The following is a 20,777-nucleotide window of genomic DNA, read 5'->3' on the forward strand; positions in this document are numbered from 1 at the left end:
ACTCAGGATTTAAAATGGATAGGATTTTTTTTTCTCCTCTGAGAACTCTTCCACATCTTAGCTGTTGACTGTTTAATTTCTCAGTTGCATCCTACTAATCATCTACTATATACATTTGTATATCAAACATTGACAATACCTGGTCATGCTTTATAGAGCTGTGATTATAAGCACACAGGGGAAAAACAAAACGAAAAAATTAAGCCCATATCCCATAACCTTATGCTGTATTGCAATCTTAAAGAACATACATAAATAAAAATAATCTGAAAGCTGAATAAACATATAAATAGTTCTGGCAATTAATAAAATAGATTAATAAAATGAATGGTCTTAGAAAAATGCCCAGATCTGTGTCCCAAGTGTGCCAGAGGTCATGTTAGAGGGAAGCAGTGGATTTCAGAGCGTGCTTTTTTTTTAACCTCTCCCAATTGCACTCAAGATTGATAGCAGATTGAAGGAAAAAAAACCCCAAACCAAACCCCATAATTGCAAATGCCACGGCAGCATATGGGCCTTTACAGGCCTGAAAAGCAAAGTGAATCCATTAAGATGCCACCAAGATGACGGAGAACGTGACATATGAAGAAAGGCTGAATAAATGTGTTTGTTCAGCCTTGGAAAGACCAGGCTTAGCGGGTGTCTCAGCAGATACTTTATAAAGTACCTAAAACATAATTACAGAGAAGGAGGGGATACTCTTTTCACAAGGAAGCACAGTGACAGAACAAGAGGCAACAGGCACAAGTTGCTCAGGGGAAATTTGTCTGGCTATCTGAAAAAAATATGCAACCTGTGATCAATTAAACACTGGAATAGGTTGCCCAGAACATTGGTGAAATCTCTGTCACTGAAAATCTTAAAGACTCAGCTTGACAGAGTCCTGAATAACTTAACCTATGGCCCTGACTTCTTACTGAAGTTTGGACCAGTAATTCCAGAGGTCCCTTCCCAACCTAGGCTTTTCTCTCTTTCTGAGCCCTGAGTAACAACAGAAGTTCTAAACACAAGGTTAAAAAATATTATTAAAAAATACTATCTTTTTTTGTCCTTTTGGAATCCTGAACTGCAGCAGTCCATGCATGTTTTTACTTTGAAAAGGATAAATAGCAGTATGCATTTGTTTGGTTCGCACCGCAAACAATGAGAAAAGTACTGAGGCATAGGGCTTATATCCTCCAAAGTTTCTACCTTATCTACTGCAGCTTGGTTCCATCAGTAAAACACAGAGGTATGCTAATGTGAAGAGGACTTTAAAGAAGTAGAACCTCTCATGACAAGTCTGGAAACCCTACACGAGTCGTTATAGGGAGAATCAGCCTTGCCCTCCTCTCTTCTTCTCTCCCAACAATGGCTTTGGGGGAAGAATTTTAAAAATGGAAATACTAGGTAATAGACTAGATAAGGAGGCTTCTTTTCACCTGAAAATGCAAGGGACAATCTGAAAAGACTTTGCGTTTCTGTTGCTTTGAACACTCTGAGGTTGTGCTTTGTAACTTGTCTTTCGCCATGGCAATGGCTACTACAGACCTCCAAGGGAAAGGATTTAGCCAATAACTTCTTCAATTTGTGTTTGGTCTGCTGTGGATACCCTTGGGCTCATGGACCAGGGCAGAATAATGGCTACTCAGGATTTCTTCTAATATGGAAGGTACTGGTCACTGCCTTCCATTTCCTCGTTCCTCAGAGTGATCAGTGTCCTTGCTTTTTTTCTGTACTCTTACTCGCCTTTCTCTGGTGTTCCCCTTCCTTTAAACACTCAAAGTATTTTCTCATGATACACTACTTAAATACTTGCAGCTGCCAACACTTCCCTACATTAACTTTGTATTGCAATTTCAAACACTTAGATGAATTAAGTACAGAATGAGTCAGATAATTCAGTAATACAAACTGGAAACTAGTTTTGGGCTTTGGGTGCTTTGTTGTTTTTCTTCCTCAAAGCTGTGAGCTGCTTGTTTAAACATAGCTAAGGCCAAATGAAGTTTGTGTTAGAAGAGATTTTTAACAGCATATGGCATAACTTATAAGAAGTTGAAAGTAATGTAATCTTTTTGTAGAATTCAAGACACTGGTTGCAAATCACAGCTCTGATCTGCTGCCATAGTAATCATTTTTTACATTAATATAAATGGAGCTACATTGTTTTATTAAGCTGTCATACATATAACACACTGGTGAAAAACAGCAAATATCTAGAGAACAGAGGCAAACCCCAGATGCCTTTACTGTAAGATTCCATTATACTGCCACTTCACCTTTAAAATCTAAATTAAAGCAACCAAAACCAACAAAAGCCAGCACTGTTTTCACAAAAGACCACCCACAGGTATTTCCTTCCAGAATAAAGGGCTGTGGGCGGGTGAGGACCAAGGCATCTCTTTTTGAGCCTGGGACAATGAGAATTTGCAGTCTTCCCCACTGGGTGGCAACCTAGGATGCAGCAACAGAAAGAACTGCTCGCTACGGAGGGCGACCAAAAAAAGATAAATCCTCCACTGTTGTTTACCTGAAGTTTTTGCTTCTGTTGATGTTGCACTTGGCAACGCTATGAACACGTGCAAAAAAAGAAACTTTGAACAAAGGTGACTGATTAAGGTCTAATCAGATTGGATGCAGTTCAAACAAGTATTAAGATAGCGTCGTGTGTCGTCCCCCCCCGTCCATTTCATTTTTTTTTCCTTTAACTGTTTCTCTTTGATCATAACAGGGTCATGAAATGTGAACCATAGTTACCATTAGAAGTGTTTGCAACTAATGCTGACTTCTAATAAGTGGTTTCTCACAGGCATCATGATTACAGTTCTGCATTTTTTTTAAAGAATTAATGATTTTAATAGTCACTTGAATTTATAGTAAGAAAATGTAAGACACAAATAAGGAAAAAAAAAAACCAAACACTATTTCTCTGATTTGTTTAAAGTGCAGAACGCACTTCCCCTGTCAAAATTCCCTAAAACAAGGAGGACTCCTTTTCAAAATACTTGTGAACAGACTCACTTCATTTTCTAGTTATTTTGTGGCTATTGGAAGAAAAATCAGGAATAATAAAATGACAAAGTGGACTTTGTTATATGATGCTTAATATGACTCCAGTGAAGTGAACATAAGGAAATGGAGTGCAAAAAAGAAAGGCTTGAAGTGGAAGACAAAGTAGGGACAAGAATATGGAAATGAATGGGAAAAAAAAATGTGAAAAATACTGGATGGGAAAGGTGTGCAAATATCAGGTAAACTAAAAAAAGTTATTAAAAATGAGAAGAGGATGATGAGTTAGAGGAAGAAAAAGAAAAAAATCATATTTTCTTCCAGAGAAATAACAGGAAATTCTGTGTAAGTTGGAGGTCTTCATAGTGTATGAAATTAAAAGAAAAAAAATTGTATCTCTTTGTCACAGTGGGGAAGTCTGTAAAACTTCAAAGTGTATCTGCTATAACCTCTGGCTCTCACTTTCTAGTTCAGAGGGACTGCTGCAAAGCAGGACACTGTGGATCAATGGTACACATGCCTTGAAGCGAATGCACAAGTGTGAGTGATCATTAAATTACAGCTCCTTTATATTCATTGAGTGACCAACAATCTCTTTTTTTTCCCCTTTTATAAGAAGATAATGGTTCAGAAATACCCAGTATCATGGCGAAGAAGTTCAAATGGAGAAATGTCTCCACTCGGGAAACTCCAGTCTAAGCAACCACTCTAAGGTTAGCCTGCAGGGACTTGGAATAAAACATATACTGCTATACTTTCACCCTTCTCTGCCTTCGGAACAATCCCCCAGTTTTGGGCAATTTATAGAAAGCAGAATTATATCGTAACTTTATCAAGAATCCTTGAGGAATTAGTCCATGAATTTGCCTAGCCATTATTTGAACGCAGATACACTTTTGATTTCCACAACATCCTGGGACAGAGATTCTGTGATTTAATTATACACTGTGTGAATAAGTACCTTCCTTTTTCAGTTGGCTGCCCAGACATCATTTATTGTTGGTAACTGTGAAGGACTATTGCTTATTCACTTTTTCAAGTTTATGTGCTGGAAATCTGGTTTGGAGTTAGATCTCCAAATATTCCAGGAAAGTGGTCTCATTTAAGCAGAAAACTACAGTCACAGGAGGACATATTATTGTCAGTATTATCCTAGTGTCCCCTCTCCCTTTTTTTTTTTTTTTTTTGTGATTAAAAACATGCCCCAGGGTCATTACTTTTAATGTGCTATAACATAATACTTTTTAATGTGAATTCATCATGGGTTATTTTAATTTTTATTATATTGGTGCTGAATTTTTTGTTGTTTATTCGGAAACAAAATTTTGCAGCAAAAAGTATCTATTTCCCAAATATCCTGATGTTAGCAAGGTGTTATGATTAGTTTGAACTCACTACAAAGGTAAAAGCAAAAATGTATTTTAATTTTAATAAATGCAATTTTTTATAGAAGAGCATTGATATTTTGAGACAGATGTGGGTAATAAAAATACCATGCATTACTGGAAATCTGGCTTGCTTTCCAGGTGTTTCCTTAAACTACCAGCTGACCTCAGGACTTTTAATACAATTTCCCATAGCTGGGATCTATTAATTTGACAGTGTTGGTCCTCAGGCTTAGCTTCCCCAAATGGAAGCTAACTTCAGAGTGAAATCTCCACTTTTGTCCTATCATCTCAGTAGATTCCAGTTGATGGATTTCATTTATCCCCCAGGTTTATCTCCCCAAAATTAATATGGTTAGAGAATTAATCTACCTTCACATCTCCCAAAAAGCGCCTCCCAGTGGAGTGAATTTAGTTGTGTTTATCACCTAACTGACAGAAAAAAAATAAATCTGACTACAGGATGTATCTGTACCTCTCAATTGCAGGTAAACAGGGAAGGTGAAGTAGCATTACTCCCAGATGCACACAAGTTTAAATGCATAAGCTCAGAATTATTTTATACACACATATAAATCAGAAGTGTGAACTTACTACACTGCTTATTTATCAGAAGATGAGATTTCCTAGGACATGAGTTGTTCTGTCCCTAGAGAAATAATTTGTTGTCTTCCTACAAAATGATATTCTTGTCTATTCAAGGTCTATTTCATGTTTACGGAAAAGAGGGGGGGGAAAAAAAAGGCAATGCAAATCCCAAATAGTTTAAATCTTTCTGGAGGTGATGGAAGTATTAGAGAAATACTGCTTATCTGAACAACTGTAGGATCTTTTTACATATGGCGTCTCTTCATGTATTCCACTACAATTTGTGTACACAGCTGAGACAAGAGTTTTTCTTGTCATGAGCATCTGTTTGACTCATCCTATGTGCTGTATCTATCACTGTGAACTGTTCCAATGGCAGTGTTGAAGCATCTGCCACGTAGGCTCTGTACAGAGGAGTTCAAAGCCTAGAGGAATCTCAAAGAAGGAAGCAGTGAAAAGCAATTCAATGAGCTTCAGTCGATATTCACAAAATTTGTTTTTCTTTTACCTTCAGTGGTCATCTTCTGGTGACATTTACCTAAGGGTAGTGCACAGTGACGCACCCGTAACTACAGCTCCCTGAAGCACAGGGTAGCAGTGATCCGTTTGTGTACTTTCTTTCTGATAGCCACGAAATATGCTTTGAACTGTCTCTATTTGTCCTCTTAGGGTGCAAGCCTTTTTCCATCAGACTTACACATCCCTGAGGGCAAGATTAAGATATCTAAGGTACACAACTCCTCTGTGCTGCTCACTCCAAGTGATTACAGCGGTTAGAAACAGCCAGTCCACTAGCACTGAGTAGGACGTGTCTCTCTCCATTGACTATACAGACTCAAGAAGTCCAGATTAGATGCCTGAGTTTTGCATAACTAAAGATACCAGTTAAATCTCACTCCTCAAATGAAGTCTTCCTTGTATACTCAGATATGGCATTATAAACATATGAATGCAAAATAATCAACTGTATTAACTGAAGCATGAGCTAAATTATTTTTCATTTTAAATCTTTCACAGGTGTCTAAGCAAATAAACAACTTCCAGCTGTTTGACCCAACATTTTTTTTCTGCAAATATATTCCTTAACTAAGCAAGTGAAAGTACAGAAGAGGTGGCAGACTCTAGCTATCAGCTCTTGAACTGCCTGGTAAAAGTTCTCCTTTGAAAAACTAATTCTCCAGATACAAAAATAGGAATTTGAAATTAAATTATTACTGCCAAGATCTCTGTGAATACAGTCTGTGCTGTCAAATGACTGAAGGGCAGTACTCCAGAATGAGCTTTCATTGGTTTGGATCATAGACAAATTTCCTGTGCTAGAAATATATGCAGTCAAGAGCCAGTTGCCCTTATCTTGTGATTTCTCTTCAAGGAATTGAAGAAAATGTAGTGATAATCTGCAGATACAGGAGTCTTTTGCTCAAAAAATAACCATAATGGTATATGCGGTCTCTCTCCATTAGCTGCTGTCTAGAAGCCCTGTACCATTCAGTACTGCTCTTCTACCATTCAGTACTGCAGCATGTTAATTGCCCATGTTTAATATTTTCAATGGAAAATGAAATATCCTTAAATAAAAAACATTGTTTGTTAGGATTTAATTAGTTTTTATTTATCTTAAACAGCTTCTGTACCAGGATTTCAGGAGGCACTGATAATATATTTTTCTAAGTAGAATAGAACATGTTGCTTTGATGTTGGAACTGAAAGCAATAATATTAGATATTTGCCATGCTATCTTTGTAGATTTTAGAACTATTTCCTTAAACAAAAAAAAAATGCAGTTTTATTAGACTGTAACATAGGATACACTTATTACTTCCTCTATTACTGTTGTACTTATGTGCGATTCAGAGGTTTTAAAAACATCAGGGTACGAAAGTGAAACATTACAAGAAGGATTAGTAGGAACTGTGCACTACTTGTGTAAAGGAACATAAGCTTCTCTCAAATATTGTTGTCATCATATTTGGAAAAAGGACACCAACATAGCAATTTTTATAGCACTTTATAAGAACTGGAGACTTAAAATCTGGAGTTCTAGATGCCATAACCTCTCCTACAGTGAAAACAGAAGACAGAGGGAAAATGAAAGGAAAAATTCATATTCCTTCCATAAACACCCTAACTCTCTCCAAATCCATTCCTAATTTTACCTAGCCTTTAAAACGAAACTATATAATCCAGAAAGTTTTATATCTTATTCAAGAGTATGTTTCATCTTTGACCAAAGGTACTGAGAAAAGGCTAGAGTGGTGCTTAGTCCTGTACAATCCTTTATACTGCTTACTCCAGTTACCTTCATACATCACTTTTTGACCAGAAGATCAGCAATAGCAAAAATTGACCAACACTGCTACCTGACATCACTGCAGTATTTAAGTCAACATGCATACCTAGGTTTCTGGTGAAATATCTCAAACGCTTAGGCATAGTGGTTCTCCCAGGTTTAACACTTAGTGTTTAGGGTATTTTGGTTTTGATTTCAGCATAGATACTTTGTATTATTTGTTTAAATATATTTGAGTTTCTAGATATTTGAAAGTTAGGTAACATAAATTTTACCACTAGCTTTAGACTGATGCCCTTCACAGCCAAGGGGGAGAAACAAGTCCTTTTAGAAAATTCTGTACAACTATTTAAAGACTAAATGAATTGCATCCTACAAGAGTCCATTTATCTCTTTACTGAAAAAGAAGCCAAGAGGTTCATTCAGGTCTGCATCTCTTCAGAAAAATACCTGGAGTAGAAGAGACAAAGAATATCACAAGTTTTAACACAGCAAGCTCTTATTAACATAAGACATAAATGTGTTTAAAAATTAACATGACAGAGATTCACGCCTCACAGTCCTTAGGAGGAGAAGCTACATCTTACTACAGAGCAGTATGCTATAGTGAAATTCCTCCATCCATAGGCATAGGATTTTCTCAAATATACATAATGATTCCTAACAGCTTGAAGGAAGGCCTTGCTGGTATTCCTGCCTATTACAAGCAGGAAAAAAGGTCTCTCTTATTGTGGAAGGAAAACAGTGCATTGTGAGTTTGGATTGTGTTTTATGCTTCGTATTTTCTTTCTCTGCCTCATAGGTATCAAGTATGTATTTGCGAGGAATCTGCACAGTCTCCTGTTGCGTAAATGTAACAATTCTGCTGCTTTGATCTGTTGTTCATAATAACTTCTCATATGAAATCTTAGGTACTAGCTGAACATGAAAACCTTGCAGATTTGGACATGGCTATTCACACTTGTGCTTGATTCGGTCACTTACTAAGCCATTTAGTAGGCATATATAAGTGTGATCATGTTTCCTTTTCATTAATTTTTTTGCTTCAGTCTTTTTCAGGGACAGTTGTCACTGAAGCACTCATAGCATATATGTGCTTGCCTACACAGAATATTTTTGGTTTGAAAAGACCTTTAAGATCATCAAGTCCAACCATTAACCTAGCACTGCCAAGTCCACCACTAAACCATGTCCCTAAACACCACATCTACACGTCTTTTAAATACCTCCAGGGATGGTGACTCAACCACTTCCCTGGGCAGCCTGTTCCAATGATTGATAACCCTTTTGGTGACGAATTTTTTCCTAATATCCAACCTAAACCTCTCCTGGCACAACTTGAGGCCATTTCCTCTTGTCCTATCACTTGTTACTTGGGAGAAGAGACCAACACCCACCTGGCTACAACCTCCTTTCGGGTAGTTGTAGAGAGCCATAAGATCATGGCAAAACTCAAAACATCACTTGGAACATATTAAAGATGCAACTGTATAATCTGGGCTAGCAAAACATCATTAAATTTCTGTGTGGGATACTACATTTTCATAATTAAAATTATTTCTGAATTAAAGTAGCTTCAATTTGCTTTATTCATTCAAGGAACGGAGTCAAAAATGAGCTAACATCACTGATTTCTAAATTCAGTCTTCATTAATTCAGCTTAATTTTCCCAAGTGCCCAAACGTGGACGAGTGCTAAAAAACTTTGGCCCTGAGAATGCAGTGTTAGAATAGAAAAATTAGAACAAAATAGTCATTTTAATGAATATAAGCCAATTTGTGCCTCGCATCATATAATTCTAAAGAAATATAAGAAGAAGCTGAACTGCTAAGGAAGATAAGAAACCCCAACTTTTATTAAAGAGAACAGATGATATGGTATTTTGAAGTAGATGCTCGTAGACTCACATTTGTGAATGGCAGATTAGTTTTACTTCATTAAAGTGGATATAATGATTCTTTTAACTAAAAAAGAGAAAGAAGAATTTGATACAATTGGAAAGAATAATATTCATTTCTAGAAAAAATGAGTGAACTCATTCTTTGAATGCATTAATAATATTATATGAATACCAATTTTTTATCATCTGTATTACATAAATGACATTAACAAAATCAAGCGGTACACATAATAGCCTACAGAGTATTCACAAAAATAGGACTACGTAAAGCAAAAATTTTCTTGTATAGAGAAAAACTTACCACAAACTTACACAATTAGACACATACGAAAAAATAGTGGTTTTCACATAAGACTCCTAACTGATTTCCAAAGCTCTAAAATCACCCTGCTTGAGTATCTAAGTCAGCTGTGAAAATTTAACAAACAAAAACCCCGGCATAATCTAAGTTTCAGTCGTGTATTTTCACAGTGAGCGCAGGATGCTCTATGAAAATCTGACCTACAGCTGCCAAGAGAGAAGTCTTCAGCAGATGCAACATTGCGATATAAAGGTTGAAAGGAACACCTGTAAATGCCGGAGTGCTGAACATCAGTACTCAGAAGTTTCCTGTCTGGACTGGTAAGCCTGTGGTGTTTATAGAGGACTGCTGTGAACATTACAGTGAAAGAGAACCCCATAGAAGATATTTCACAACCCAAAATATTGTTTAAATAATTCATTGAGAGCTGTATTGCCACGGCTAGAGGTGATAAATATTTTTTTTAAGAAATATGAACTGTTTCAGAACATCACTGTGTGAAAGGGGCCTCATTGCAAAATATCACTAAACTTACTATTTGAAAGGTATACGTATATCAAAGCTGAATTCAGTTAGATCATGTTTCTTTTATAAGAAATTCAGTGAGACACAAATACACAAATCTTTTGTTTAGTATAATCTGCTATGATTCATAGTTATTTATTTTATGTTAGGCTTCTTTTTGAATTATGCAGCAAAGCCTCTTGCATGAGTTTTCCTTGGTGTTAATATGAAACCTTAATATACAAAACAGAGATGATTGATAGATTTTTTTTTGGCGCCCATTGTTTCATGTCATAAACCATGGTAAAGTAGTCCTGAATTCCCCAGGAAAACTTCAAAGAGTCATCAGATCACCAATAGTAAATTCTGGAGTAAATCTATTTTTCTATGACTGGGTAAAATGAAAGAACAAAACACTCCCAAATGAAGGTATGGTGATGCCATAATCCAAACTCTTAGACTATCCTTTCACTTTTCTTTCTTATGCCTATCTTCCAACAGTCTTCTGTGACTTTATAAAAACTCTTATTTATTTAATGTGGCTCTAATCATGTTTTTCAATTTAAAAGTCAATACATTTTGTAAATTATTACCAGCTTAATAAAAATTAATTCACCCAGTGTTAGAACCCTTCTGTTATACCCGTGCTGTGCATGACAAATGACTTAAATGTTTCTAGGACAAACACTACAGAAAATTATATATTTGCTCAAGCAAATAAAAGGAAAACCAGATAATTTATTTTGAGGCAATCAAGTGCAATACATATTTTGCTGCTCTTACGTAATTAAATAAATTCTATTCTGAAATGTCATGAGATTTATCTAAGCGTATATTGAGAGGTGATATTACCATTATTAAAGCAGGAATTATTTTATTTTTATATCTCGTGACAAATTAGAGAACAAATCCCGCAATTAATATAAACAAAGGGATCATATGCCATTTAATTTTTTCTCCTAATGTCAGACTTGGATCTCATAAACCCAGCTCACACAGGGATCTGAATTTCAGCTTTTATATGAACTACCTAGTTTTTATATAACTATCATAAAGCCAGTATCATTCTTTCTTCTAATTTTTGTCTTCCTCTGGAATAAATAGTTCGGATTATATTCTCCACTATAATTCCCAAATTCATTAAACTAACCTAAAAATAATGTTTAAGGTTTCTCAAAAGAAAAGATAATAAAAAGTTACCTCCAGAAACCCAGCAACTAGAATAATATAATTAATTTTTATTATTTAACTGCATGTTGATGCTAGAAGTAGAAATGGCTTTTGTTTTCTGTATTGACACAGAAAAATTTATCATAAGCCCCTCTCATTCTGACAAGCAAAGTAGGATCAATAAGAAATCGTGATTGGAGGGGCAGTGATAAAACTAATGGTGTTGCCAATTAGTCAGCAAAAATATCCTGATGTCAGCAGTTTTCCAAATGAAAATGTATAAATTGTAATGAAAAAATCCTCCTGAATTCAGGGAGGACCTTTGGTGCCCCATGTTCTTATAGGTCAGATGACCTGATTTTTCAATACAGCCCAGGCTCCATATGCTGGTGACTTTACTTCCAAGCATCCCTAAAGGGGCAGCAGCAATTCAAAACAAAAATGTTTGAGATTTCAGGGATTTGGATTTCACAATTTATCTAATACTCATTTTCTTTACAAAACATTCAGCCTACAAATATCTTTATCCACCATTTACCTCTTAAGTTGACTCTGGTCATGGTTGACTTTGGTATCTGAAAACTTAGCTTGCTGTGGAATGCTATTGCTGCTAAGATTTTATGAGTTCATGGGAAGACTCAACATTCACAGTTCTGGGTCAGGCATTTCCAAATATGCAGATTGTGAGGAAGCACATATTTACAATTGTTTTTCTCTATGCATCTGTCGCTGGTCCTTGTTGGCAATAGCGTATTAGGCAAAACTGTAAGAGCCATAATGAGCTGTTCCCACATTTCAAGTTGCTCAGGCAAATCTTTTGCATAGGTGGCAAGTGGTGCCTTGGATGGCAGTTTACATTCTGCCTCATTATAAAGTGATGACTAGCTTAAATGGAAGAAAACTATGAGGAACTCATTGGATCTCCTTATATCACCATTTATCTTCTTTTGTTGGCTAAGAACAGATTCAGAACTGTAGTCTTGTTTCAGAATATTTAAGAAGCAAAAGAGAAAATTCCTTCCCCAAGTCTAAGAGCTGTGCTAAAGCTAAGCATTTATTTAATGATAGATGCTTATTATAATCACTTTCTAACAACTTGTTCAGCAATTAAAATCAATCATGCTGTTCAATTCCTCTTAATTTGGATACTTTAGATATGTGTTTCACATGAAACTCTTCCTTCCAAACTTGATTAGCTGTTTTTAATAATCTCCATTACTTTTGAATCCTTCAACACACATAATTTTACTATTTTCTTCTCTCATGTCTATTTTTATTTCAGTGGAATCACTGGTCTCAAGATGTAGAGTACATGTTGTGCTCTCCTCTGTGGATTTTTAATCCATCTCTCTTCACATTCTACCAAAACTGTATAAATGTCAGTTAAGCCACTGAATGAGAACAATTTCAGTCTATTTAAACAATACATGTTATTTTAGCTTTAATGCTAAGATGCCATTGAAATTCTGAACCATTGCATGCAATTCTTGTATGCTTTGGTAGTGCATAACTTATTAATTGCAAATCCGCTTTTTCTATTGAACCTAATGAATCATACTAAATTCCACATACTTCATTGTGGCACTCAGTTATGCCTTTAAAATTGAAGTTTGAATTTCATGCCTGGCCACTGTAGTCACAACATTGAGTACAATAGTTGAAGGGCTGAAGACTCCTCTGAGATGTACTCTTCCTCATTCTGTAGTGATGTGGACATTGCAAGAGTAGTCTTCCTCCTGCAAGTCCTGCTTGCCTAACATGAATAGAGGAATTTGGGGATTTGGGTCTCAGTTTTGATAAAAACATGAGCCTACACCATGTGACAGGCTAGATTCAGAATGATTTCTAGTTTCAGAATCAAGGGCCATATTGCCATGACATTATGTTAAAAAAAAAAAAAAAAAAAAGGAAACAAAAATGAAAACCAAAAAGGAAACAGCTCAAGCATATGAAATGTAAACTGTTAAGTAAGCTTTCATTTCAATAATACCCTTTTTTTCTTTTTCTGACCTTTTCCCATCCAGGCTTGATAATCTCTTAGATGGTATTAGAGATGGCAAAGGCTGTAAGATTTATCTGATATGATATTACAGGTGTTAAAAACCTTGAACTATTTCCTTTAGAAAAATGCACAGAAAAAGAGAAGGAAGAACTGCAAAGATTTTTTTTTAAAACTTATCTATCTTCTGTCTCCAGGGCTTAATGCTACTTGCAGCTTGAAACACAGATACAGCAAACAGTCTTAGCAATCTCTTCAGGTCCTGATAGACTCACACCAGCATTAGGTAGCGTATGATATTGCTTTCCCATGTCAGGCCCAAAATTGCAATCATCACCAGCTATGGCACATGATTTTTAAACAGAAGGCAAAACCAGACAGAAATGATGAAAAATCTCAAAACGGATAGTCTTTTTAACTAATTTGAACAATACAGACTTTCCCCCAATTGTGCCAGGAACAATGCACAGATGAATTCACCAATATCTTTATTTATACTGGGGGGCGAAGAAAAAAAGAAGAAAAGAGAGTGTACAGGTTCAGGTGTTCTTCAGTATTTACAGAGAAAAGTGATGATGCCTCCTCAGGTCATTACTGCTTCTAAAATGTCACCGTATCCTGGGATCATGGCAAAAGAAGTTGAGCAACACAGGATTTAGATAATCCTAGATTGAGAATCAGAGGGCTGGAGGAGATTTTAAGAGGTTATCCAATTTATCTCCATATCTCTAAGGAAAAATCGGCTTTTGCTGCATCATTTCTCAGTGCCTTGCCTATTCTTAAACATCCTCCTTCAGGCAGACGCTGGACCCTAAAACTACCTATTTTTGTCCCTTATTGTCCTTGCCACTAGAAAACCCTCCCTAATACTTAATCAGAATATATTTTAAATGTTTGCTGTGTGTCTTATCCATTATGGAAGCAGGTAACAGATACTTTTCTTCCCCCTAGCAACAGCCTGTTTGCACTTTGCATTTTCTCCTAATAGTTTTTTTTTTTCCAGGTAAAACAAATCTAATTCTTTAACTCCTTTTTTGTAAGCTGAATTTTCTAGATTCTGGATTGATCTCATAATACTTCTGGGAACAGTCTTCGACTATGTCACAGTTTTCCTGAAAATGCTAAAATTAGGCTCAAGCTGAGTTTCATCAAGATCATTTTGAATTGCTTACCCTGTTTTCTGCATATTACTAGTCCCTTCTAACCTGGGTTGCTGCACAGTGGTTAAGCTCACTGCCTCCAGTACACATTCCCAAAGCCTGACATCTTCATTTCCCTTCACAATGCCCTCAAACACAATCACTTCCAATGCTGCTCACCTCCATTACATCTCTTTCACTAGCTGGTTGATTGATCCATTTCAAATGCCATTTCCTAGAACAATCTGTGGGGCAAATCAGGAGCCTTTCTTGCTCAAATCCAACCTCCTTGTTTCTGAATATGCAGAATTTGTTTGTTTGAGGGTGTTTCTGAGGCTGAGTTTGACTTCCCATAACCAAGAGAGATCTCCAGGCATCGCACGCCCGATGTGTGTGCACTCCTCGCCCGTATGCTTGTGTCACACATGCCTTACTTTCACAGCAGGGACACAGACGTGCCAAACCACAAAAAGAAGAGTGCCCATTTTCCCCTAGATTAACAGTTCTGTAATAACAACAACAACAACAACAACAACAATGACAACAACAACAACAACAACAACAACAGTAAAACCCTCCTGATAGTCAAAGCACAGGAAAGATTTTTTTCCCCTTTTAGTTACAAAAGAACAAATACAAACAAATAAAACTGAACAAAGTACATTTTGACTGAGAAACAAGGCAAAATGAAGGGGAGGAAGACAGGTGTGAGCACCTTCATATAGCTACTGAAGTAGAAGAATATGTACCACAACATATTTAGTGTACAAGTAGAGGTATTGAGATGTAGGAACTAATCTGCAGGTCTCAGCTCCAGTTGATAACCTAGAGTAACTCAGAGTATCCTGCTCTTCTGGTTTTAATCAGCACTCTGTACTTCTAAATATTATCTACATGTCAGCTCTTTCAGGAAGTTAATGCTAAAATTTACAGACCAAAAATATAAAAATATATATATATGTATATTTAAAAATATAAATATGCAAAAAATTATTTTAGTAAGGAAATTTGTAAGTTAAACTAATATCAAAGTTGTCTTATAAGATACAGTTCTTTTGTCACAAATTATATCTTTAGGTTGATCCACAAATAAATAAATTGCATTAATTAAATATTTTCAGTCAAATGAAATTACTTTTAAAAGACATTATGATCTAGAACTAAGTAGAATGTTTCCTTTCTGTATAAGGACTGAAGTGTCTAGTCAATCAAAATCAAATGGTAAAGTACGTATATCAAACTGCATCCTTACAGTTTGTGGTGATGTGTTTGAGAGCCTCTGGGTGAGTATTAGGGGATGGAAAACAAAGGAGATGCTGTAGTGAGTGTCTACTACCCATCACCCAGCCAGGATGTAAGCACTGATGAGCTATTCTGTAGGCAATTAGGAGAAATTTCACAATCGGTAGCCCTTGTCCTTATGGGAGATTTCAACCGGGAGTATCATAGTGCTGTGACAAGCAGGTCTTGGAAATTCTTAAAGTTTGTAGGAGATAACTTCTTGTCACAAGTAGTCACTGAGCCAACAAGGAAAGATGCCCTTCTAGACTTGCTGATTGTGAATAGAGAAGGACTTGTGGGGGATGTGATGGTAGGCAGCTGTCTTGGCGACGGCGAACATGAAATGGTTGAGTTTAAAATTGTCAGTGTAGTGAGAAAGAAGGACAGCAGCGTTCCTACCCTGGACTTCAGGAGAGCAAACTTTAAGCTATTCAGGCAGCTACTTAGCAGAGTTCCCTGGGAATCTGCTTTTGAGGGCTTAGAAGTCCACAAGTGCTGGTTGGTCTTAAAGAACCACCTTATAGAAGCACAGGAGCAGGCAATTCCACTGTGTCGTAAGTCAATCAAGCGGGGCAGAAGACCAGCTTGGTTGAACAGGGAACTCCTCGTGGAGCTCAAGAGGAAGAAGGAAAGTGTATGATCTCTGGAAGTGAGGTGAGGCTTTGCAGGAAGATTGCAGAGATGTGGTTCGTATATGCAGGGAGAAGATAGGAAAGGCCAAAGCTCAATGTGTTGGTTTTGCGTGGCAAGGTTTTGGTAGCGGGGGGGGCTACAGGGGTGGCTTCTGTGAGAAGCTGCTAGAAGCTTCCCCTGTGTCTGATAGAGCCAATGCCAGTCGGCTCCAAGATGGACCCGCCGCTGGCCAAGGCCAAGACAATCAGCACCTCTGTGATAACATATTTAAGAAAGAGAAAAACAGTTAGAGAGAGCTTTTGCAGCCAGAGAGAGGAGTGAGAAGATGTAAGAACATCTGCAGACACCAAGGTCAGTGCAGAAGGAGGGGCAGGAGGTGCTCCAGGCGCCGGAGCAAGATTCCCCTGCAGCCCGTGGTGAAGACCATGGTGAAGCAGGCTGTCCCCCTGCAGCCCATGGAGGGAGGATGAGGGGGTGTAGCGATTCCACCTGCAGCCCGTGGAGGACCCCACACCAGAGCAGGTGGAGACACCTGAAGGAGGCTGTGGCCCTGTGGGAAGCCCGCGCTGGAGCAAGCTCCTGGCAGGACCTGTGGATCCGTGGAGAGAGGAGCCCACGTCAGAGCAGGTTTGCTGACAGGACTTGTGACCCCATGGGGGACCCACGCTGGAGCAGTTTGCTCCTGAAGGTCTGCACCCCGTGGAGGAGACTCACGTTGGAGAAGGCCATGAAGGACTGTCTCCCGTGAGAGGGACCCCACGCTGGAGCGGGGGAACAATGAGTCCTCCCCCTGAGGATGAAGAAGCGGCAGAAACACCGCGTGAGGAACTGACCGTAACCCCCACTCCCCGTCCCCCTGTGCCGCTGGGGGGGGCGGAGGTTGAAGCCGGGAGTGAAGTTGAGCCCGGGAAGATGGGAGGGGTGGGGGGAGGTGTTTTAAGATTTTGGCTTTATTTCTCACTCCTCTACTCTGTTTTTGCTTAGTAATAAATAAGATGAATTCCCTCTCTAAGTTCGGTCTGTTTTGCTCGTGATGATAATTAGAGAATGATCTCTCCCTGTCCTTATCTCGACCCGTAAGTTTTTTTTATTCTACCTTTTCTCCCCTGTCTAATGAAAGAGGGGAGTGATAGAGCGGCTCTGGTGGGCACCTGGCCCTCAGCCAGGGTCAACCCACCACACTCAATTAGAATTGAAGCTGGCCAGTGTTGTTTCAAATAACAGGAAGTATGTTAAGAGGAGGTCTAAAGAAAATATTGGATTGATACTTGTCGAAGATGGTCATCTGACTAATAAGGATGAAGAAGAAGCAGAGGCATTCAATGTGTTTTTTGCCTCAGTCTTTGATAATATTGACAGACCTTGGGCTGCCCAGTTTCCTGAGTCAGAGGACCAGGGAGTGTGGGAACAGTGACTCTCCTTTTGTGGACACTGAAATTGTGAAGGGACCAGCTGTCACAGCTGAATGTTCACAAGTCCATGGGGCCTGATGGATTCATCCCAGAGTGCTGAAGGAGCTAGCAGATGTTATGGCAGGACCTCTCTCAATCATCTACCGAAGGTCTTGGGAGTATGGGGAGGTCCCTGCTGACTGCAAGCTAGCCAGTGTTATTCCAACTTACAAGAAGGGTGTGAGGGAAGATGCAGGGAACTACAGAGTACAGCAACAAAGCTGGTGACAGGGCTGGAAGGCATGTCCTGTGAGGAGCAGCTGAGGACCTTGGGGTTGTCTAGTTTGAAGAAAAGGAGTCTGAGGGGTGACCTCATTGCTCTCTACAGCTTCATGAGGAGGGGAAGTGGAGAGAATGGTGCTGAGCTCTTCTCCCTGGTATCCAGCGCCAGGACATGTGGGAATGGTTCAAAGCTGCACCAGGGAAGGTTTAGACTGGACATTAGGAAGTATTAGGGGGGGTCAAACCCTGGAACAGGCCTCATAGAGAGGTAGTCGATGCCCCAAGCCTGTCAGTGTTTAAGAGGAATTTGGACAATGTCCTTAACTACTTGCTTTAACTTTTGGTCAGCCCTGAATTGGTGTGGCAGTCAGACTAGATGATTGTTGTAGGTCCCTTCCAACTGAAATATTCTCTTCTCTTCTCTTCTCTTCTCTTCTCTTCTCTTCTCTTCTCTTCTCTTCTCTTCTCTTCTCTTCTCTTCTCTTCTCTTCTCTTCTCTTCTCTTCTCTTCTCTTCTCTTCTCTTCCCTTCTCTTCTCTTCTATCCTATCCTATCCTATCCTATCCTATCCTATCCTATCCTATCCTATCCCATTCCATTCCATTCCATTCCATTCTTATAGTATAAACATAGTATATAGTATAATAATATAATATAATAATAACTAAAATCTAATACTACCATATAATAAAAGAGGTTTGAAAAGATATATTAATAGTAAAACTATAAGCAGCCATAACTAATGATACAAGAACCTTGTTCTTAGGAAATCTGTAATTACAAGATGCTTACTTCAAATTGTTACTGAAACATTTGGTAGGAGTAGTATAACTCATTTGGGGAAAAGCAGCAAAACAAAATCCAGAAGGTAAAGTTGAGATTAAATCTCAAATGTAGATATATAAAGAAAGGACATGTTGTCTTGAGAAGATCATTGAAACCTTAGGACAAAGATTCCCAATGAAAGTATCAAGGAAGTCAAGCACTCATTGGGCCTTGGTGCTGCCAAAGCATTGCACTACTCAAGAAGATAAAGAAAAGTAGGCCTGTAGATTTTTGCTGAAAGGGTATCCGTTAAGTTTCTTTAGGTATCAATAAGCAATACATTACAGCTCCTGCCTAACCTTTTCAGAGATACCTGAAGGTGCAGGCTGTCACTGTTCCTTCTGCTTGGTACCAGCTATCTCTGACTTTACTAATTCACCTCACAGCCTTTAGCCACCTTCTTTGATATGACCTTTGATAATAATACATGTTGCATTAACAGCATGATCTTTATAAAAAAATAATTGCAATGAATCTTTTAATATGTTGGTCTCCGTCATCACAAGGACTTCCTGCTCAGAGAAATACTTGTTTTGGTGATGAGAGCAATAAAGCAAAAACATAGAGATCAGCTCAGAAAATCCTTCTGACATCCACAAATGCTAGTGTTTTGTAAGCTGTGAAATATATTGATTCAGAGATACACATCCAGGAGCATAGCATTTTATTATCTCTTCTTTGCCATTGCTGCTGAAGGATGTCTCCCAAGCTGCTGCATACATAAAACAATACATGTGTTTCACCTTTAAAATGTTTTATCTTCGTGTCTTAACTTTTAGCTTTCTCCTGAGAAAACATATATTAAGAGATTACTTCATTCTTCAGAGCCAGAGAAAATTTTAAGAAATAGCTTGAGTCTGTTATCAAACACTCTGTATTAAAAGGACCATTTTATAAAGACCAAGCTCAAACAAAAATCCATATTCTCTTTCTCCAATTGTATTTTGTAAATGTCAATCCAGCTTCTTTTCCAGTATATGGTTAGGTACCGTAAATTTGAAGGAGAAATGTCTGAAGAACAGTAGAATTCTTTTTTTCCTCAAAATAGAGATGCAGGGAGATTTCTTTTACTGTTTACAGGTGAAGCTTGAGAGAAGGAAACCCATGCTGATTTGTTTTTCAAACTAACCTTGACACATACCTAGGGAGAACTAACCTTGACGCATACCTAGGGAAACAATGTACTTGACACGAGTTGGAATCTAGAGAAACATGAAATACAAAAGAAAAGACAAAAGTGAAACAGAAATGTACCTTCTTACAATATCTTCTCCGTTCCAACATGGGAGTCCATCGGCAGCTGCCAACTCATTACCGCACAGCTGATCAGCCAGGCCGCCGTAAAAGGCTCTGTAAAGGCGGAGGTGGCTGATAAATTCTCTGCACAGGGGAACATGGGAAATAATTGACAGTGTCAATCAATTACATTAGGCAGTATTGCTGTTGCACGTTTCTATAAGAAGATAAAGAATGTGCTTATTCTATTACTCTCAATTGGTTCCAATGATTTTTTAAATCAATTTGTCAATTCCCTGTTAGATAATTTTGATTCTCTCAGATACACTTCAGTAGTTTACAAAGCTGATACTCTCATTGGTCAAAGTTAAAAAAATTACTCATGCTCTGGAAAAGGAATTATTTTCCTCAAACCTGACATTTTCTTGCATGGTTGTGATACAATTTGCAATGCTATACTTGAACAAATACACCAAAAAATGTTCAAAAAAAAAAGCATAGCAAATAAAAAAATAGGTGTATATGAAGAAGTGATCTGTTTTTCAAAAGTACTAGCAACTAATCCCCTACACAGTGTTAAAAATACTACAAAGAGTATTCGATAGAGTTACGGAGCAACTCAAGATTTAAGTAAGATGGGTTTAAGATGTAGGTGTTAAATATTTAGTGGATGTTTAAATGACTGTCTGAAAAATGACATCAGTTTTATCATGTGCTGTGCTGGTCAGTTAGTTAGAAATTATGTATTGATATTTTAAATAATTGTAAAGATGCCCAGAGCTAATGATAAGGTTTTGTACTTAAATCAAAACAAATGAATTACTTTTTAGTTACTACGTTTTAAATGGATTGTGATATTTATGTT

General features: G+C 37.8%; 1 protein-coding gene across 4 annotated transcripts in view; it reads right to left on the reverse strand.

Annotated features, from left to right (window-relative positions):
- The window catches only part of GPC5 (glypican 5), a 791,319-nt gene that overhangs the window by 616,110 nt on the left and 154,432 nt on the right, over window positions 1-20,777 (reverse strand). For all 4 annotated transcript variants that reach the window (XM_075741505.1, XM_075741501.1, XM_075741508.1 and 1 more), the window contains exon 5: window positions 19,931-20,056. In XM_075741505.1, the coding sequence (XP_075597620.1) occupies window positions 19,931-20,056 (126 nt within the window). The remainder of the gene's footprint in view (window positions 1-19,930; window positions 20,057-20,777) is intronic.

The sequence above is a fragment of the Balearica regulorum genome, chromosome 1 (assembly GCF_011004875.1).
Source record: "Balearica regulorum gibbericeps isolate bBalReg1 chromosome 1, bBalReg1.pri, whole genome shotgun sequence".
In the NCBI taxonomy this organism is placed as follows: Eukaryota; Metazoa; Chordata; class Aves; order Gruiformes; family Gruidae; genus Balearica; species Balearica regulorum.